We start from the raw sequence: 21,168 nt of genomic DNA on the forward strand, positions 1-21,168 counted from the left end.
GTGTGTGTGTGTGTGTGTGTGTGTGTGTGTGTGTGTGTGTGTGTGTGAGTGAGCATTGCTGTTTTGATGGCCAAAGGGTTCTTTGCTTTTTTTGTTTTTTTTTTTGCGGTACGCGGGCCTCTCACTGCTGTGGCCTCTCCCGTTGCGGAGCACAGGCTCCAGACGCGCAGGCTCAGCGGCCACGGCTCACGGTGCCAGCCGCTCCGCGGCATGTGGGATCTTCCCGGACCGGGGCACGAACACGTGTCCCCTGCATCGGCAGGCGGACTCTCAACCACTGCGCCGCCAGGGAAGCCCGGCCAAAGGGCTCTTGATTTATGATATTTATTTATGAATGTGATGGAGTCCAGTGTATAGATCAAATATACACATCCACAAATTTAAGCTGTCAGACGCACGTGGTACATCCTGTATAGTCGGGGGCAGTAGGACAGCTATAAAGTAATGATGTTAGATGTTAGCTTCCAAGGAGAGTTTGAAACATGATGGAAAGGTAGGATGCTTCAGAAACTACGACCTGCTGTGCTTTCCAGTGGAGCACTTGATTAGAATTACTTATTTATGGACAGATCTGAAAGAGACCAATTTTGAACAGTATCTAAAATGTCTTTAGCGTTTAGTGCATTTCTGCTGAACATAGTTGGAAGGCTTTCATTGTTTAGGTAGAATATTCACATGTGCTCCTCCTGTCCGCTTGAGAAATAAAAAAAGTTTGAGAATCAGTAATACTTGTGATGGTTGACTCCTCGGTAAAACATTCTAGATGGGAAAAACATATGTCAAATTATTTTTGTCTTTTGTCCTAGAAAAATAGCAGCAATGCCGTTTTCTATATTTAAAACCTGCTTTCATATGGGAGTGCTTCCTTTCTGCCAAGAGGCTGTGGACAGCCCGTGTCCTCAGTGACCTGCTCTGCTTTGCTTCTGTTACGCCAGGACTGTGCGGACCCAGTCCTGTAGGGATGCTCAGGCTGGCACAGTGAATGGTTCCGAATGCACACCTCTCAAGGAGCCTCTGCAGTTAGGTGGTCTTTGGAACTGGGGGCGTCCTGAGGGTAGTTCTGCAGCCCTGGGCCCTTGTTGCCCAGGTTTTCGGTGCGCTCTGCCCCCTCCACCCATCCGCACCAGCTCGGTTCCTGCAGGGCTTAACCCGAGCCAGACCATCCCTGGGGAACGAGTACCACACTGGGCCCAAGGTTGTAACTGTGTCCTTAGAGGAGAACTGGGTGGAGGGGACATGATTGGCTTTTTTTTTTTTTTTTTTTTTTATTGGAAGGGGAGGGGGGCCCGGGAATCTTTTTTTCCTGGGGGGGGGGGGGGGGGGGGGCGGCGAAGTTGTGTGTGTGCGCGCGCGCGCGCGCGTGTATGTATACAGCTGATTGACCTTTCCGGTTGTACTTAATCAGATGTTTAAATGTTAACTTAAAATGTGCTCATTCACTGCCTGCTCACTTATTCACGGAGAACAAAAACCAGACTGGCATTCAGTTCACGGCAAATCATTTTCTAGTGCGTTCATCTGTGTCCGTGCAATTAAAATTTGACTACACATTTTGCAGTCTGAGGGATTAAAATAAAGTAGATGCTTCACAGTGAAGATCTGTTGTGATGTTTGTTCCCGCTGCCAGAGAGATGTGGATTCGGGGGAGGTGTCAGCTTGGTCGTGGGCATTGTTCTGAAGTGGAAATACACATACTGACCCTTGAAAACAGGAATCGTGGACTGATTTAGACACTTGATATTTTTCTTATTTGTCCGCCCGATGAGTTTTTAGTTACAATGAAATTGTTGATTTTTTTCTAATGAGAAAATTTAACCTTCACAGACCAAACTTGCCCGTTTCCCCTCGGACACGGCGGTGAGCGCAGGGGCGTAACGTGTGTCTCAGTTGCTAAACAGAACGCTGCCCATTTAGGAGCATAAGAGCTGCCACCGGACGGCTGCTGCTGCCGAATCATTTAACTCTCATGTTTTCTTCAGTGAGGGTGAGGATTACGTGCGATACGTCCTCTGCTCCTTAGAATGTAGGAAGTACTCCTCTGCCTCTGCAGCTCATCCCCCCTGCAGTTGAGGCTCCTGGGCTCCCTGCTGCCAGCTAGAAACAGGAGGCGTGGCAGCCTGTGCTCTGCTTAACCCCGAGGTCTGTTTTGTCATTTTCATGGCTAATTCAAGAGGTACTTACCTTATAATTATCCCTGTCTCAAGTTTAGGAACTGTTCAAACACTCTCTTTTTTAAAGATATAGGAACATCTGAGGAAATTTTGGACAAACAGAATAGCTTGAACCTGTATGTTTTACTCCTGGAATTCCTCATCCACGTGTCTTGTAAAGATGCAGCGCTCAAGAGCCTGGGGCTGAAGGAAGGTATCCAGGCTGAGTCTAGATGACCAGTAATATAATCACCAGGTTTTCCTGCGGTTTTTGTTTTTTTAACATTTTTATTTTTCTGCGTTTTGATATGTGCATTTGAATGAAATCAAAGCTCTGGGGGACTGGCTTCCTTTCGGGTATAAATTAGTAAGCTCAGAAGCAGCCTTCATATGATTTAGGGTTGAAATTGCTGTTTAAGAACAAACTTAAGAGTTTTACTGAATCACTTTGCTGTACAGCAGAAACTAAAACACAACATTGTAAATCAACTATACGCCAATAAAAACTTAAGGAAAAAACTTTATTTTTAGGACAGTTTTAGATTTACAGAAAGACTGAGAGGATAGTACAGAGAGTTCTCGTATGTCCTCCACACAGTTTTTCCTATTATTAATTTTACAAGGATGGTACACTTGTCACATTTAATAAACTGATACTGACACGTCAAAAAAAAAAAAAAGTTTTACTGAAAGTCGTGCACTCCACCGTGGATTTTTCCTTACGTTTCCCTGAACTATGTGGTGATGTAATTTCCTGGGGTGTGAGGCAAGAGGGCCCCAGACAGCTCAGCAGTGTACTGATTGGACATCTTTGTTTTAAACGCTCTGGTTCTTTCCCAGGGTGTGTAGGGTTGAGGGCGGTGCCCGGTTTAAAATAAGATTTCTCCCTGCTCGGGATGGTAGAAATGAAGTGACTTTAATGGGAGTGTTGGTGGGCCCGTTTCCTGTCCCCCGTCCCCTTTCATTAGGAGCGGAGGAGAAAGGACGGTCGTGGTCTCTGAGCCACCCTCAGGGATGCCGTAAAGGTCCAGTCTCCTACTTACACGTGCACGAGCAGTGGGCGCGCCTTGTGAGACCCAGGCCTAGAGGGACCGCCGGTCCGCTCTGCCGCCTGGTGGCCGTGTGCACGCTTGCCTCGGTCTGTCCGGGTACCGGGGCTGAGAACACCTTTCCCTGCCTTCCCTTCGTCCCGTTACTCCCAGGGCTAGCGTTCGCGCTAGGGTCTCGCACACCACCAACCCTTCTCTTTCCTGGCAACGCAGCTGGTAGCTAGATGCAGAGATGAGAAAGAGGTGTGAAAGAAAGCAGTGACTTTGGGGTGTCCTCTGACCGAGGAGATAACAGGTGCCCCCTGGAAGGTAAAACGGCTGCACAGAGCGCACGTGGGGTGCCCGTGCAGGTGTGCAGCCCGGGAGGCTGTGACGGCTCAGGAGGGGGATCCCTGCAGGCAGGGGGTTTGAGGGGCTTTGTGTTGGGCTGCACCACGCACTGCTGGCCGCGTGCATGGAAGGGGTGCGAGGGTCAGTGACGGGGGGCTCTGGGAAGCCAGCCAGGGGAGCCCTGGAGGCAGGCGGCGACAAGCTTCAGAAGTGCGAGCAGGTCTGCGCTCTGCGGGCGGCTGGCACCCCCTGTCCGGTCCCACCGGATGTAAAAGCTGGATTGATACAGCAGGCCATCCAGGGGCCCTTGACATGTTTCATGAATAATTCACTTGACTTTTTTTTTTTTTTTTTTTGGATAGAGATACATATGAAAAGGATGCAGTGATTTATACAAAATCTGATGTATATAAATTTCAGGGATATTTAAAATTTTGTAATTCTTGGCGTTCCTGTGTGCCTGTCTGCAGATCTCATAGGTAAGGAAATCAGCTACCCCACTTTTCAAGGGTCTGTATGTGCCGTGTGTCGTTATGAAACTGTATGTCATTTTGGTGACACAGCCCAGCCAAGTAGGTGGAGTCATGCTGGTGTGCGGACAGAGTCTCGGTAGCACGTGCAGGGTCTCACATCGGGCAGCAGTGGGGAGGACGGCCTGGGCTCTGCTCCATTTGACACCAGCGCTCATGTTCTTTCCACTATCTGTCCGAGGATGGCTTTTACGTGTTTCAGCGTAAAGAAGTGTGGCCTCTCCCAGGTAAAACTTTTCAGCTTACCCCCGTGTCGGTAGACATAGCAAAGTGTGCAGACCTCTCCCCCTTCTGACCCTCCCCAGTGCGCTGTGGCCTTGAACAGGAGCCTTGGATAGTCTAGCTTTTAACCTCCTTGTTAATATCGTTCAGAACTAACTCTCATTCCTTGCTAGTGGTCCCTGGTCAGCAAGGCTGCGGTACCTTCTTGTCTTGACGAGGGAGAGCAGTAGCATGCTTCCTGGTCCCGGCAGGGCAGGCAGGGCGCCCAGGTCACTCACCGCGTGGGCCTCCATAGGCCGCAAGCTCTAGCGCGGTCTTGGCCTTAGCTTCTTTGATGTGATTGAGATACAGTCTTTTTTTTTTTTTTTGCGGTACGCAGGCCTCTCACTGCCGTGGCCTCTCCCGTCGCGGAGCACAGGCTCCGGACGCGCAGGCTCAGCGGCCATGGCTCACGGGCCCAGCCGCTCCGCGGCATGTGGGATCCTCCCGGACCGGGGCACGAACCCGCGTCCCCTGCATCGGCAGGTGGACTCCCAACCACTGCGCCACCAGGGAAGCCTGAGATACAGTCTTTTTAAAGGAACCAACCGTACTTGTTTTTTGTTTTAAAAAATTGGTAACTGGAAGGTTGTACCTTTGACCACCTCGCTTCTGGTTATAGTTCAAATACGTAGCTTCATAATGTGAAACAAAACTCACTTTAAAGGAAAAGGATATATTCTTTCTCACAGTACAGCGCAAAATATGCGTCTGTGGAGGGTGGGGGGGAGGTGGAGGGTGCGTCTCCTCTTTCAGCGCTTCAAAGATCGCGTTAAAATAGACCGTAAGTTGTTAGCCAATCCCCATACTGCTAAGCAAGGAAATTAAAACGTGGTTTTCGGTGAATTGTAAGTCTGCTCTGAAGCCGATTATACCCTGAGTGAGCCTCTAAGGAGGTGCTAGAGAATGTGCCCAAGATGTAGGAGCTCTGCCTGACTTCTTCCGGTTGAGCCTGGGTTGTGTTTACACACTCTGGGCAAGATGATCCTTTAGGTTGTGAACAGTCATTCTCCCAAATGACTTAGAGGATGCTTTTGGGTTTCGATACATTGTTTACATTTGAGACTAAAAAAAAAAAAAAAAAAGTCTTTTTCATGGAAAACTGCACTCCAGTTGGCTGGTCAGTGTTCTTGTCTGCTGGGCTACAGTGGTTTTATGACTTTGCCTTCAAATAACATCTATTTTTAAAAAAGGATGTCCTTTCTAGAAAAGGCCTATTGTTCTGAAAAATGCTGCTTCCTGGTTAAAGCAATCTGTTCCTGTTTGTATCCAGGACTAGAGAATTTGCCGGGGGGCGGGGGGGGGGAATAGCTTATATTTTTTGAGGGCCCTTTAAAATACTAATAGTCAAATGGGTTTTATTTGTCCTGGGAGGTGCGGTGGGGAGGTTTGCAAGTTGTTTGCACATCATGGTTTCTGGACAGAAATGACACAGTTTGATGCTTTAGGTGACGTAGTGCTGCAGCATTTTTTTTTTTTCCCTATAGTCAAGTTTGTTGAAACATAACTTCACTCTGAATGTCTCATTTGTGTAGAGAGAAAAAAAAAAAGAACCCAAGAGTGTAAGTCCCTGAAGGGCACGCATTTCCCTGTTCCCCTTACGAGGAAGCTTGCTCTGAGATGCTGCCCATGTGGCAGATACCAGCTTGGTTAGAGCAGCAGGGCTCCTCAGCACCCACCCTCGTGCCTTTTTGTTCCCGTGCTGGGTGAAGGCCGTTCCTTACCAACTCCTAGGTTATTTTAACAAAGGCCAACCACGAAGGGGGGATGAGGGTTGAAACCTCCACGTGGAAAGTGGAGGAAGCGTGAGGGGCGAGCTCGGAGGGGTCAGGCAGCTCCTGGCAGAGCCTCTGTCCCCGGGCCTCCTTCCTCGCGCCCCCGGTGTATTTCATTTCTGAAGTCTCCTACCACCTAGAGATTTGTTTGGACTGCGGAAGTGCAGATGCCGACCGACAGGTCCCCGGGGAAGATGCGGCAAAGCCCTATGGATCACTCACGTTTGTGTTCACATCACCCCCCTTTAGCTTCTAGACCAAGGCAGGGCGCCCAGAGCGACGGCGTGACGCGAGGTCGCTGGACACCTGGGGAGAGGGTAGAAAAAAATTGAGAAGATGATTCAAAAGGCCATATTTGCCTATTTCAGAATACCGCCCAGTCCACCTTGCCCCTAGGAAAGAAGAAAACGTGTGTTCCTTTTTGCCTTTCAGTGTCGTTCACGTCACCTGCAATCCCTCATCACTGGTAAACCTGCTATTTGGCCACCAGGCTCTGTGTTGCAGGGAAGTGTGGCTACAGGGCCGGCCTTCCTGTAGTTTGCAATCTCCCCGGCTCATCTCTGCTCAGTTGTCTTTCATCCCTTGGAGTCCGAGAACAGAGATTTCCCCATGCCTTTTTCCTAAGCTTTCCTACTTACCCAAACCTGTGCTGGTCCCAAGTGAAACATTGCATGGACTTGTTTGTTGCCTGCTGTCTAGATGTCAGTTTCTTACTGTTCCTTCTGTTAGTTACAAAGACGAGATCTCAGGTTGAGGTGGAATATATTTGTAAAGTCGTCTAATTCCAGCTAGATGAACCAGCCTTCAGCGTGAAGGCTTCGTGTTAGAATAATGACGTCTGCGCCTCGAGTTTGCAGGCTCCTCGTGGCATAGGCCAGGTAAAAGTTTCCTTTGAGATGACTTCTTCTAAGAGTAATAGAGAAACTCTGGACGTAATTGTTGAGTTCATTGAAGAAGCTCATGGTCTGGCCACACATCTAAAATACGCGACACAGTTGCACCAGATTCTTTGGTTCTGTATTGCTTGACAGACACATGTTTAAACTTACTCTGCCCCCAAACATCAGGATTCTGTGCGGTGCAGGTGTTTTATTTATGCAGCTACACACAGACAGAAGGACAAACTGCATTTTAAATTTGCTCCTGCAGTAATGGTGTAACGCACAGGCTCAGTGCATGTTACAGGCCCGGAAACAGCTTCCTGACCTGTCACTTATGTCAGCGCCTTACTGGTAAGGGCACGCAGTGGTCCTGCACGTTTTTATGAACTAATAAACAGTCGTATTGAATCTGCAGGTTTTAGTTATGCATATTGTCTTAAGATGAAGGAATAATGGTAGTAGTTATTGTTCATAGATAGATTCTGTGTAATCATGCAGGTTATGCATTCATACTCAAAGTTGCTAAGTTTATGGATGCAATGCTGACACTCGTAATGGGCGTGACATCATAACTTATCCAGGGAGGTGCCCTCGTCCAACTAGGAAACCGCACAGTGTTAAAGAGCGACAGATGAATGAAGTGCCGCAGCATCAAGGAACGTGCTTTTTTACTTGGCTTCTGCTTTGCTGGTTTGAAGGAGGAGACACTCGGTCACGTCCAGGCCTGTTGTCTTTGAAGGGTTAGGGCTGTTCTTTTGCTCCACTCTGACTCGAATCTTCCAAATTCTTGTTCCTTTCAGGTTTCTTTCAGACTTCTCCCTTCCCCAGCTTTCGAAAACCCCTATTTCTTTCTACTCCTTTCCGAAATAGACATTTTTGGTCAGTGTAAATATTATATTTGCCCGATGAAGGTTAATGAACATAATAGTCTTGTCTGTTTGCTTAGATGGAAGTACTGTGGGCCTTGGGCAGCTTGTAAGGGGCTGATTGGTATTTCAGTGAAAAAAGTGTAAGACTTTTCGTGTGAGATTCAGATTATAAGCTCTTCAGAAATGGGAGGGTGGCCTTCTGTACTATGTAAGGACTGCAAGTAGCACATATTTGTAATACCTAAAAGAGAATGTGAACCTTAGCGTTATTCAGAAGGACTTTCTGTTATAAGTATTAAAGAAAACTCATTAATTAGGACATTTTTGTTGGCTTTCCCTACCTGCAAATAGAATATTAAGACTGGGGTACGACTGCGTCTAAAGAAGGGATTTAAGGGATTTATTAGCTTTAGGAATGCACTCTGGTAACTGGATGGCGGGGAAGGTTTCGTTTTAGCTTTCTTATTTGTATTGCATTTTTAGGTCTAGACTTAGATTTCAGTCTATAAATAGCTTTTAAAAGACTTACGGGAAATAACAAGACTACAGATGAATAAAATTAAAGTCCATCAGTTTATTTGAAAGTTGACCATTAGAGGGCGACACTTCAAACTTCTAGTATTAATAAATTTTAAATTGGGACAATTGAGAATTATAAATGAGGTTTTTTTTCCTCTTAACACATCATAATATTGTTTTAAGGTGTACAATACTATATTTTAGGCTGAAAACCTTCTTGGAATCCTCTTAGGAAGGTTTTGAATTCCTTACCTAGTTATTCTGTGAGCCACTGTCCCTTCCCTGTGCCCTTGATACATGAAATCTAAGTGCACAGATACTTTGAACTGTTCTCAAAGGTATCCCTAAGGTTGCAGAAATTTTTTCTTAATCAAAAGAGAAGATTAAATCTAACCAAAGTAGTGCAAGACTTGTACCCTGAGAAGTAGAGAACATAGTTGAAAGGAATTAAGGAACACCTAATTCAGTGGAAGAACACCCCGTGTCATAGATTGGGAGACTTGGTACTGTTACGGTGGCTGTGCCACCTGAGCTGATCATCAGGCTCAGTGCGACCCTTATCAAAGCCCCAGCTGCCTTTTCTGGAGAGATGTACAAGCTGATTCTAAAACTCAGATGTGAACACAGGGCACCCAGAAAAGTAGAATAAGGTTGGAACACTCACAGTTTCTGATTTCACACTTGCTCCAAAGCTGCATAAGCGAGACAGTGGTCGTGGAACGAGGATGGACATACAGACCAGTGGAATAGATCTGAGTCCAGAAATGAACACTGGCATTTATGGTCAGTTGAGTTCCAGCAAGGGCACCAGTACAGTTCACTGGGGAAACAATAGTATCTTTAACAAAGGGTGATGGGATAACTGGATATCTGCACGCAACAGAGTGAACTTGGACCCTTACCTTACTGAATATGAAAGTAATTAAAAATGGATTGTAGACTTAAACGTAAGAGCTGAAGCTGTGGAAGAAGAAGCTCTTAGAAGCAAATATATTAATGAATTGTGACCTTGGATTAGATCATGGTTTCTTAAATGTGACTCTAAAAGCATACGCAGAAAAGAAAAAATAGGTAAACTGGACTTCATCAAAGTTAAAAACTTTGCGCTTCAAAGGGCACCATCCAAGTGAAATGACTGACCACAGAAAGGGAGAAAATATTTACTGATAATGTACCTGATAAGGGTCTTCGATCCAGAGTACATAAAGAATTCTTAAAATGCAATAATAAAGACACATAACCCAATTAAAAAATGAACAGCAACTGACAAAGGATTAATCTCCAAAATATACAAGCATCTCAATATCAGAAAAACAAACAACCCAATCCAAAAATGGGCAGAAGACCTAAACATACGTTTCTCCAAAGAAGACATACAGATGGCCAACAGACACGTGAAAAAATGCTCAACATCGCTAACCATTAGAGAAATGCAAATCAAAACTACAGTGAGGTATCACCTCACACCGGTCAGAATGGCCATGATTCAAAAGTCTACAAACAGTAAATGCTGGAGAGGGTGTGGAGAAAAGGGAACCCTCTTGCACTGTTGGTGGGAATGTAAATTGGTGCAGCCACTATGGAGAACAGTATGGAGGTTCCTTAAAAAACTAAAAATAGGGCTACCACATGACCCAGCAATCCCACTACTGGGCATATACCCGGAGAAAACCATAATTCAAAAAGGGACATGTACCATAGCGTTCATTGCAGCCCTATTTACAATAGCCAGGACATGGAAGCAACATAAGTGTCCATCGATGGATGAATGGATAAATAAGATGTGGCACATATATACAATGGAATATTACTCAGCCATAAAAAGAAATGAAATTGAGTTATTTGTAGTGAGGTGGATGGACCTAGAGTCTGTTATACAGAGTGCAGTAAGTCAGAAGGAGAAAAACAAATACCGTATGCTAACACATATATATGGAATCTAAAAAAAAAAAGATTCTGAAGAACCTAGGGGCAGGACAGGAATAAAGACACAGACGTAGAGAATGGACTTGAGGACACGGGGAGGGGGAAGGGTAAGCTGGGACGAAGTGAGAGAGTGGCATGGACATATACACACTACCAAATGTAAAACAGATAGCTAGTGGGAAGCAGCCGCATAGCACAGGGAGATCAGCTCGGTGCTCTGTGACCACCTAGAGGGGTGGGATAGGGAGGGTGTAGGGAGACGCAAGAGGGACGGGATATGGGGATATATGTATACATACAGCTGATTCACTTTGTTATACAGCAGAAACTAACACAACATTGTAAAGCAATTATACTCCAATAAAGATGTTAAGAAAAGAAAGAATAAATAACCCCTGGGGGAAAAGAAAAGTGAACAAAGAATTGAATAGGTATTTACCCAAAGATGTACGAATGGCCAATAAGCACATGAAAAATGGTCAGCACCCTTGGCCATTAGTGAAATGCAAATCAACACCTTCAGACACACCTGGGAAGGCTAAAATAAAAAAGACAGACGTTAGTGTTGACAAGGATGTATGTGGAGAAATTAGAGTCCTTAGACCTTGCTGATAGGATTATAAATGATGTAGCCACTTAGGTAAACAATTCGGCAGTTCCTTGAAAAGCTAAACACAGAGTTACCATATGAATGAGCAGTTCTACTCGCAGGTATGCATATACCCGTGAGGACTGAAGACGGGTGTGCAAACAAAAACGTATGCATGAGAATTCACAAGAGCATTATTCCTACCGGCCGTAAAGTAGGAAGAACCCAAATGTCCATCAGTGGATGAGCGGATAAACAAACTGTGGCATCTCTCTATAATGGAGTACTATTGGGTGATACAAAGGAACGTATCGTTACCTGCTGCAGCCTATATGAACCCTGAAGCTATTAGGCCAAGAGAAAGAAGGCAGTCACAAAAGGTCGTGTGTTTCCCTTGTGAGATTCCATTTGCACGAAATGTCCAGAATAGGCAAATCCATAGACACAGAGCAGATTAACAGTTGCCAGGAGCTGGGGGAAGGGAGGATGGGGAGTGAATGCTAAAGGGTGCGGGGTTGTCTTTTGGGTGGTAAAAATGTTCAGGAATTATGGTGGTGATTGACAAACACAAACCACGGAATTATTCACAACTGATAAATCTTGAGTTCTGGCAAGTCCGGCAGCCCTGGGCCCACTCACAGCGGCTCATCTCTAGGAGGAGGGGGCAGCCCGGGTGGAGCCAGGGGCCAGGGAGGGTCGTGCCCACTTCCTGGATTGGGTCCTGTGCACAGTGCGGCTGTGGCCCCCTGCAAGAAAAAAAGAAAAGAAAATGATGTGTGAATTATATCTCAGTAGAGCTATTATTTTAAAAGGGTAATTTTACAAAGTTCTTAAAATACATTTGTTTTACATTTTGGCTAAGATTTGGGGGAGGAGTAAATGTAGATTTGTATTCTTGAGATCAGAAACTGCTAGATATTCACTGGAGTCTTTCTTTTTAAGTTTGTTTTTTTTAATATTTGGCTGCATTGGGTCTTTGTTCCAGCTCGTGGACTTTCTCCAGTTGTGGCGGGCGGGGACTACTCTTCCTTGCGGTGCGCGGGCTTCTCATTGCGGTGGCTTCTCTTGTTTCGGAGCACAGGCTCTAGGCGCGTGGGCTTCAGTAGTTGTGGCACTCGGGCTCGGTAGTTGTGGCTCGTGGGTTCTAGAGCGCAGGCTCAGTAGTTGTGGCGCACGGGCTTCGTTGCTCCGCGGCATGTGGGATCTTCCCGGACCAGGGCTTGAACCCATGTCCCCTGCATTGGCAGGCAGATTCTTAACCACTGCGCCACCAGGGATGCCCCCTCATTGGAGTCTTAAAATACTAACTTTTGTACATCCAAAACTTACATAATATTGTACATCAACTATACCTTAATTTAAAAAAATACTAATTCCCTGCTGGCTTGCATATAAATGAGTATAAACAGGATTTTGAATTTTTACCTGTTCTAAACGTTCATGAATAACTATGAATCTTTTTTCTATGTATTGTAATATGATCTGGAAAAGCAAGGCATGTCTCTTTTTCGAAAAGAGAATATTTAAATTTAAATATCTCTGCATATAAGAAATGTCATTTGGTAAGAGTAGAAAACAATTGAATTCATGCTCATTTTTAAGTGTAGGCATGAAATAACATGCATTAATTTTATATTGACTAAGAAAATCATTTAATGATGGAATTGGTAAATATTTATACTTTAAAATTAAAACTTTACATTTGATATTTTGATGTAAAAGCTGGGAAATAGGTGATAACAATTTATGAGGAATTTATTTTTGTAAATTTGAGCCAATTTAGTTTATATTTTAATGGCCTTTCTATGTATCCCAAAGGCAGTTGTGATGCATGACATTTTGTGCAGTCCAGCATTTCTCTGAATAATGTGATTTTTGATGTCTAAAAAACTTGTATTTAAAAAAAAGCTATTTTGAATTTGGTCTGTTAATACAATGCCTTATTTTAGAAGCCTCTTTTCCCGACAAGTTTAATAATTTCTGTCCTTTTTTTCAAACAGGATCTGGAAATAGTGTATTCCTATTTACATGGTATGGAAGCCTTATCCAACCTGAGGGAGCATCAGCTTAGGTAAGTCATTTTAATATGAATAACAGTAGCATGCTTGGATTTTATGTGATTATTTATTATTGTTTAGAAGTAGGATTAAAGATGACTTCCTTGTGAAAACTCTGCCTCATCTGGCCTTGTAAGTTTTACATCCATATAATAATTTCCGACGTTTCTGCCGTAGTGATCACCTCTCTGCCTCCCGTCCCTCTCCCTGCCCTCCCCACCTGAAGTAATAAACACCACTTGGTGACTACACCGAAGGAGCATTATTTGCCATCCTGGCAAATAAAAATCTACTTCCTAGCACTCAGCTACATAAGAAGCCAGAATGTGTTTAACTGTTCCAGGAATGATTCAGTTCACTGTTTTAGTATGTTCTAGGTCTTTATATATAACATATTTATTGCATTAAGTTGACTGCCCTTTTCTGAGAAACTCAGTTTATACCATAGTTGTTTTTTATATAGTCCATTCATATACAAATCTTACCACTTCTCTTGTACAGTGATACAGCAACCTTATTTATGGTTATCTGGGCTTACACTAAAAGATCAGAAACATCTCGTATAATCCAGTGATTAACTGGAATAGAAAATAAAGGACCTTAGGAAGATGCATTACATATAAACGCCAACTAGGACGTTATGGGAAAGTTTTGTTGTCTCCAGCTACTTTTGATACCAGCAGTTTTTAATTATGAAAGGAATACGTTTTCTGTGTATTTCCCCTTTACTCTTTAAACACTAGTTAATTTGTGAGCATGTCAATTTCATATTTAGTTGTTAATTGAAAAAAGTGTCAAGAGGATTGAATACTTCTAAAATTGAATTTGTAATGAAAATGATTTAAATTAAAGTTTTATTAGAAAGGGCAAAACCATTGGGAATTTGGAAGATGGCTCAAATTAAAGCAAGGATAATTTCTAAAGTATGTAACTTTCATTTTATGTTTTTTGATGACAGCTATCCTAGGAAAAAATTATAGTGCCAATTGTCTGTTTAATTGAATGCAGTTAACCTGCAAATGCAAATGAATTAATTAATATGAAAATATAAATGTCACATTGCCATATGCATATGACTACACATGGATAATATTTCAATAATATTCAGATATATCGATTATATGATGTGTGTCTGTAGTATATGTAGTTATAAAATTACTTAGGTAATAGTAATTTGGTGCAATAGAAAAAGGAAAATTTTAATACATCTTATGAAAATTTTTAAGATTACGAAAGTAGAAGTAATACAATAAAGCCCCATACACCCACTAACCATTTTCTGCTATTTCAAAAGTAAATTTTGGTTAGAAACAACTGATAACTTCAACAGTACAGCTTAGCAGACTTAGACTTAAAGAAGTCTATTTTGGAGACTATTCAGCTTTGTTGGCATGAACTTACAAGGAGTCACCTTTAAGATGTGTCTCTTGTTCTGCTTGTGTCAAAAAGTCGTTTGTTTCTCATATTTATGCAAGACATCAACTAACTCGAGTCCTTTTTTAGAAGAAGATCAGGATAGCAGAATGAATAATAGCAAGAAAAGAAGCACAGATAAACTCGATGACTTGGATAAAGTGCTTTGTTATAACTACCCTTTCTGGGAAAAGTACGTCTTAATTTAGAGAAGTTATTTCCTTTGAATTTTATAAATAAAATTTTACCCCTGGGATTAATAGAGAAGAGTTAAGACTTCCACATAATACAGTTTTCCAATTTTAGCAAAAAAAAAAAAAAGCTCTTACTCAAGGTTTTCCAGGTCTGTTTATTGAGTGCTGGGCAGTGGAACACTGGTCTCCTAGGAAGGAGGGGAGGCTTTCCTCTTTGGGAACCTCACTTTGTGCACCGTGGGGCTGTCCGTATGCAAGCAGTGCGTTGATCCTGAGCAGTTGGTGACGTGCAGTTAATTGGCTGTGTTGCTGTAAGGTCACACACTCTATACAATGGAAAGGTTTCCAGGTCCTCACTGACATACTGTACGTCTTTTCCAAACAGCATTATTTTTCTAAGGTTTACTCCCTTCATACAGGTGGGTCAGAAGCAGCATATTTGCCAGAGGGGAGGAGGGAGCTCCAGTGGGAGTGGAGGCCAAGAATCTGTAAAGAGCAGAGTGACTGGGGCCTCTCAGTGCGGGAAGCAAGAGCCTGCTGAGTTATGTGTGTGTGTGTGTACGTGTATACATACTACATATATATAGTATAACATATGTATGGTTATGTGTGTGTACACACACATATATACACACTACATATATATAGTATGACATATATATGGTTATATGTGTGTATACATATATACACACTATACATATATAGTATATATATGGTTGTGTGTATATATACACACACTACACATACAGTATAACATATATGGTTATATGTGTGTATACGTGTATATACACACTACATATGTATATATAGTATAACATATATGATTATGTGTGTACATATATACACACACTACATATATAATATAACATATGGTTATATGTGTGTATACATATATATACTACATATGTATATATATAGTATAACTTATATATGGTTATGTGTGTACATATGCATACACACTACATATATATGTAGTATAACATATATGGTTATGCGTATGTACATATATACACACTACATATTTATAGTATAACATATATATGGTTGTATGTGTGTATACATATATACATACCACATATACAGTATAACATATGGTTATATGTATGTGTGTATACATGTATATATATGTGTACACTATATATAGTATAATGTATATATGGTTATATGTATGTGAGTTTGTATACATGTATATTCTTTAGCATTATGGATGAGCGTAATTATTATACAGGCAGTTTTAGACATTAAGGAACAACTAAAATCTGGCTAGTATATTCTTTAGGAATTCAGGGAAGATCAGTATGCTTTTGATGAAACATTCCTTAACAATGTTTAAAGAAAAAAAAAAGCATTTTGATACTGTTTCCATTTATTTAGAACATTGTCCTATAGACGATTTTATCATGATTTTCTCGTGGCGCTAGGTTAGTTGTTTTATGCAGTCAGCAGTTATCCACTGCAGTCCTACTACCTGCTAGACATCCAGGCAGGCCATGAAGAAACAGCAGTGAACTAGACCAAGCCCCTGCCGTTCCTAGTGGGGCAGACAGGATTTAGATGTTAGCATGTCGGGCATGGTAAGAATGGATGCTCGGCTGCTTTGACTTTGTGGCTGAAAGGAGGGAACACTTGGGTTGGCTCAGCTGTGCGGAGAGCCCTGCAGTGCCGATGGGCCCCCGATGCTCCACGGTGGGAACAGGCAGGGGCCGTGGGAGAGTAACTATAGGATGCTAAGTGTAGTCAGCAGTGCAGGGCTGCGTATTCAAGGATAGGAGTTTGGATTTTCATGTAAAGGCAGTGGAGATTAAGAGCAGGTGTGAGGTAGAAGCCTGCACACCGCAAGGAAGAAAGATCCCGCGTGCTGTGACTAAGACCCTATTCAACCAACGTAAATAGATAGATAAATAGATAAATTTTAAAAAGAGCAGGTGCGAGGTGATGTGACGTCATGTCTGGAGAATGGACAACAGGTGTGCAGAACAGACTAAGAATCTACCTGTGTGGTCCTGGTAGGAGATGACAGTGGGATGGTGGCTGAGACTGGGTTTTCACCGGCAGGTGGTGAACGTGGTCTGCCTGGGAGGGTGGATTTTGGAAACAGGACGTGGCGGAAAGATGGGATTTGAAGGAGAGGGAGGAGAGTCAAGGATGGCGACTCCAAGGTTTTGGCCTAGACGATTGGGTTCTGACTGTGGGAGAGCAGATTTTGGGGGAAGGAATTTAAGATCTGTTGGACGTTTTGAACATGGAGCGGCTATTCCACCGAGTAGGCATTTGGATGCGTGGTGTCACGGTGAGAGGTGAGGTGTGGGGCATGGCTTTGGAGCATCAGCTTACGGATTACATTGAAAATCACAGACTGGGGCTTCCCTGGTGGCGCAGTGGTGGAGAGTCCGTCTGCCGATGCAGGGGACACGGGTTCGTGCCCCGGTCCGGGGAGATCCCACATGCCGCAGAGCGGCTGGGCCCGTGAGCCATGGCCGCTGAGCCTGCGCGTCCAGAGCCTGTGCTCCGCAACGGGAGAGGCCACAACAGTGAGAGGCCCGTGTACCGCAAAAAAAAAAAAAAAAAAAATCACAGACTGGATGAGGTTACATGGTGCAGAGGAGAAGAGGGCGGACAGCCCCTGGAGGCGATGCATTTCGAGTCAGGTAGAGGAGTGAGAGGGGCAGAGAGTCCAAAGGAGACTGAAAAAATGGCGAATAAGAGGAAAACCAGGAGACTTAGAGCAGAAAATGCTGTAAGGAAAAGGGAGTCATCACGTGTTGCTGAGAAGTGGCATTAATACAAGGTCAGAAAAGATTTAGATAACACAGAGGAAGCTGACAACTCTCAGAGTTGTTTTTGTTTTTTGGCCGCACGGCTTGTGGGAACTCAGTTCCCCAACCAGCGTTTGAACCCGGGCCCTGTCCGTGGAAGCGCGGAGTCCTACCCACTAGGCCGCCAGCAGCTCCCCCTGACCCCCCTTTTTGTTGAGTTTCAGGGACCCAGTGATGGAGGAGAGGGAGGAGGGCGAGAGAATGGAGACAGTGTATTCCCGTAGACAGCTCTAAAAGGAGAATTTCTGTTGCGGGAAAAGCGGTTAGTAGCTGGAGGGGGATATGGGACCAAGCATGTCTCCTTCCCCACACAGTGGGCGGCCCCCATAAGGTGTGTTTGTGTATTAAGGAAGCAATTTAGGAGAGAGGGGAAATGGATGATGATGTGGGAGGGGTGAGCCTGCAGGAGTACAGGGTCAACCGTAGAAGGACCAGGATCCAGTGAAAAGGGTGTAACAGGAAACAGGGCAGAGCCTGTTACATAATTTAAACACCTGGTATTTTTAGATCCATTACTTGTGTCTCTCATCCTTTCCTAGGAAGAATTGATACGATGCAGTCTATTAAAACTTTGTTTAATGATGTGTATTCAAGGTTCGATGCTACCTTCTGGAGTTAAGTGAAAGTTTCGGGTAAGGGATTGAGAGGCTGAGGGGGCCTTTGAAGCAGGGTGCTGCTTCAAGGCAAAAGAGAACCCAGGAGGCTCGTTTTCAAGTGAAAAATCAAGAGCGTGCAAGCAGCGTAAAGATGGATGTGTGTTGATCGCAGTGTTTTCACAGATAGGGACTGGTAGCCCCGCTGACCAAAATGGCACTGCTGTTGAAACAGTCACTTTTTTTTTTTTTTTTGCGGTACGTGGGCCTCTCACTGCTGTGGCCTCTCCCGTTGCGGAGCACAGGCTCCGGACGCGCAGGCTCAGCAGCCATGGCTCATGGGCCCAGCCGCTCCGCGGCTTGTGGGATCTTCACGGACCGGGGCACGAACCCGTGTCCCCTGCATCGGCAGGCAGACTCTCAACCACTGCGCCACCAGGGAAGCCCAAAACAGTCACTTTTACAGCCAGCCTTTTCTATTTCCTAGTTCCTTCTTAAGAAGAAATAATCCTTTTCTCTTGCATTTCTGTAACTTTTGGGAAATTTTACATGGGCTTAATATAATAAGATGCTTTTTGAAGATGCTGCTCTTGAGGTAATTTTGAATATTTAAACATTTATTCATGTTTTCTATAATTTTCATAGTTTATTTTCCTCAGGGATGAATCATTTGAAGTAAATAAATCTTTCTAAGTTGTAAAGCATTCATTTAGTCCTTAGTCATAAAAATACGCACTTTAATAAAAGCCTACTTTTGTCTGAAATTCCATACTCTTAAGTAACATTAATGTTAAACTGTGAATTATGTTATCACTTTTTAAGTTAATAGGTTTTCCTTTCTCATTTTCTGTTTACCTTGGAGAACATTAATTTGTCCGCATGTCATTTACAAAGTATAAAACACATACAGTTTTGTTCCCTATGAAATAAACTAGGTGAAGCTGACATCTAACAAAATGTTTCTTTTCTAGCATCTCTTTACCAGATTTCATTTTATTTTGTTAACCTAGGCACCACAAATATTTATCTTGAGGCCAATGAATGATTGTGACAATTCATAAAAGTAATGTTAATTTTCTACATAATGTCTCATTTACGTTTTTAAACTATTAGTATGTTTTTTCATGACAAACGATGAACTCGTGTCTTTATTTTTTGTTTTACAGGTTAATGTGTGAAACTGTGAGATATGAAAGACATGAAGCCAATGAAGTTTTATACTAGTAGGTGTTTCCTCTGTCTTTGCACAATGTGTAATGCAGTGGCGAGATGATGTCCTTAAAGTATCAAAGAAGTACTAGGGGCACCTTGTCAAGTCAGCACTGCCTTAATTTTGCATTAACTTTTATTGCATAATTTAGAAATGTGAAGCATTTCAGCTGATAAGTTCACATCAGCATCTCTATGTTACTCAAGTGTGGTTGGAGGTAGTATTTCCCATTATGGAGTATTTTGACGTTTATGAAATGAGACATAGTGTAGAGTCTTTCCAAAGGAAAGTTTCTTCTTTAAATCATATTGATGTTCCTTTTAAGATCTGTAACGTACTCCTTGAAAAAATGGCAACTAATTTTCTAAGCAATGTGATAAACGTTCAGTAGATAAATATTGGTGTGTTACGGATACTTAAGCTCTGATTTACTAGACATATTGTTTTGTTAATGTTTGCTGTGAATGACGGTTGTTCTGCTGACTTTCCTTCCTGTTTTTCAAGGCACTCACTCAGTAATTACTACTTTCCATGCATATTATAGGGAATCTTTAATGAAATAAATAAAATACAGCTTCTGCCCTTAGGGTGGCTATAATCTTTTGAGGGAGGTAGAAATAGAAAAAAGGAAAGCAACAACAATGAAAACTAACCCACCAGAATAGCTGAGACCATAGGTTTGTACAGGAGGGGTGCAGGGGAGGGTCTCGGAGAAGGGGCCCTTTGCCCTGGATCTCCTAGCGTGTCTGGTGGTCTCGCGGGACTTTCTTGGCAGGAGGCACTGTGTGTACAGGGACAGAGCGGGAGGGGCCTGGCATCACGTGTTGAACAGTGGCCAGTTTAGAGCGCATGGCCTGGGGTGTGTGGAGTCAGGAGAAGGGGCAGGCCACAGTCACACTTGCGTGTGAATGTGTTGTTGAAAAAGTCATCCTCGATTCTTTAGACGACTGGAAATAAGTGCTTTTCCTCCTCAATTACATTCTATTCTGGAAAATTACAGATGTTCACAGTATTAGCGACAGTAGTAAAACGGGCCCCTGTGGACTCACCTTGCCACGTTGTCGACTGACAAGCAATGATGTTTCATCTCTTCCTCCACCTCCGGTGGATTATTTTGAAGTAAATCCAGACATATCAATTCAGCCATCAGTGTTTTGATATGTGTTTTTATCTTTGAAAGATAGACTTAAAAAAAAACACTTAACCCCAATATTATCATCAAACCTTAAGAAATAATTTTCATATCATGAAAATAATCAAATTTCTTTGTCTCAAATTTTTTTTGGTACAGGTTGTTTATTGGTTGTTTATCGTTTTAAAGTCTCTTTTAGTCTGTAGGTAGGCGGCCAGTTTTCAAGCAGGAAAATGATGTGACCAGATGCCTCCCAGCCCCACACATCCCCTCAAAGGGTGGATTAGGTTGAGTGGATGGGCAAGGAAATCTGTTAGGAGAGAATTGCAGTCATCTGAGGTGACAGTGCTTGAACTTGGGCAGATGGAGGAACGGGGCCGTCACGGATGGATTTTAGAAGATATGGGTGGATCTGATGCAGGATGGCACTTGGCTGTCAATATCCATCTAGGGCTTCAGAGAATATACATGCAATAGAGAAGAGCAGTAAATAACTCAGACATACGTGGTAATGAGAAAATTCACACCAGGGGCCAATGCCCTTAACATATTTATCCTTGGAGGAATCATGATGTAAATAACTTAAGACTATTTGTCCTCTTTCAGGAGCAATTAAAAGCTATCCGTTTAACGGGTGTACACCTGTCAGGGTTGGCAATCTCTGATGAATATTACTGACGTGTATTTTAGCAGTGCAGTGGCAGTCAGCGTCAGCTTTCTCTTACTTTGTCCTTTCCCTCTGAAACATGGTTTGGGCCGTGTCGCAGACGAGGCAATAGCAAACGTGTAACAAGCCCTTCGTCCATCCCACACACTCGAATCCGTGCTCTGTGTGCATTGATTTAATTCCTCCTTGCAGCCGTCTTGCAGGTAG

General features: G+C 43.3%; 1 protein-coding gene across 3 annotated transcripts in view; it reads left to right on the top strand.

Moving 5' to 3' along the window:
- The window catches only part of RAPGEF2 (Rap guanine nucleotide exchange factor 2), a 244,588-nt gene that overhangs the window by 67,676 nt on the left and 155,744 nt on the right, over positions 1–21,168 (top strand). For all 3 annotated transcript variants that reach the window (XM_029234931.1, XM_029234929.1, XM_029234930.1), the window contains exons 2-3: positions 12,880–12,950; positions 19,119–19,175. In XM_029234931.1, the coding sequence (XP_029090764.1) occupies positions 12,880–12,950; positions 19,119–19,175 (128 nt within the window). The remainder of the gene's footprint in view (positions 1–12,879; positions 12,951–19,118; positions 19,176–21,168) is intronic.

The sequence above is a fragment of the Monodon monoceros genome, unplaced genomic scaffold (assembly GCF_005190385.1).
Source record: "Monodon monoceros isolate NGI ecotype Baffin Bay Population unplaced genomic scaffold, NGI_Narwhal_1 Super_Scaffold_20, whole genome shotgun sequence".
In the NCBI taxonomy this organism is placed as follows: domain Eukaryota; kingdom Metazoa; phylum Chordata; class Mammalia; order Artiodactyla; family Monodontidae; genus Monodon; species Monodon monoceros.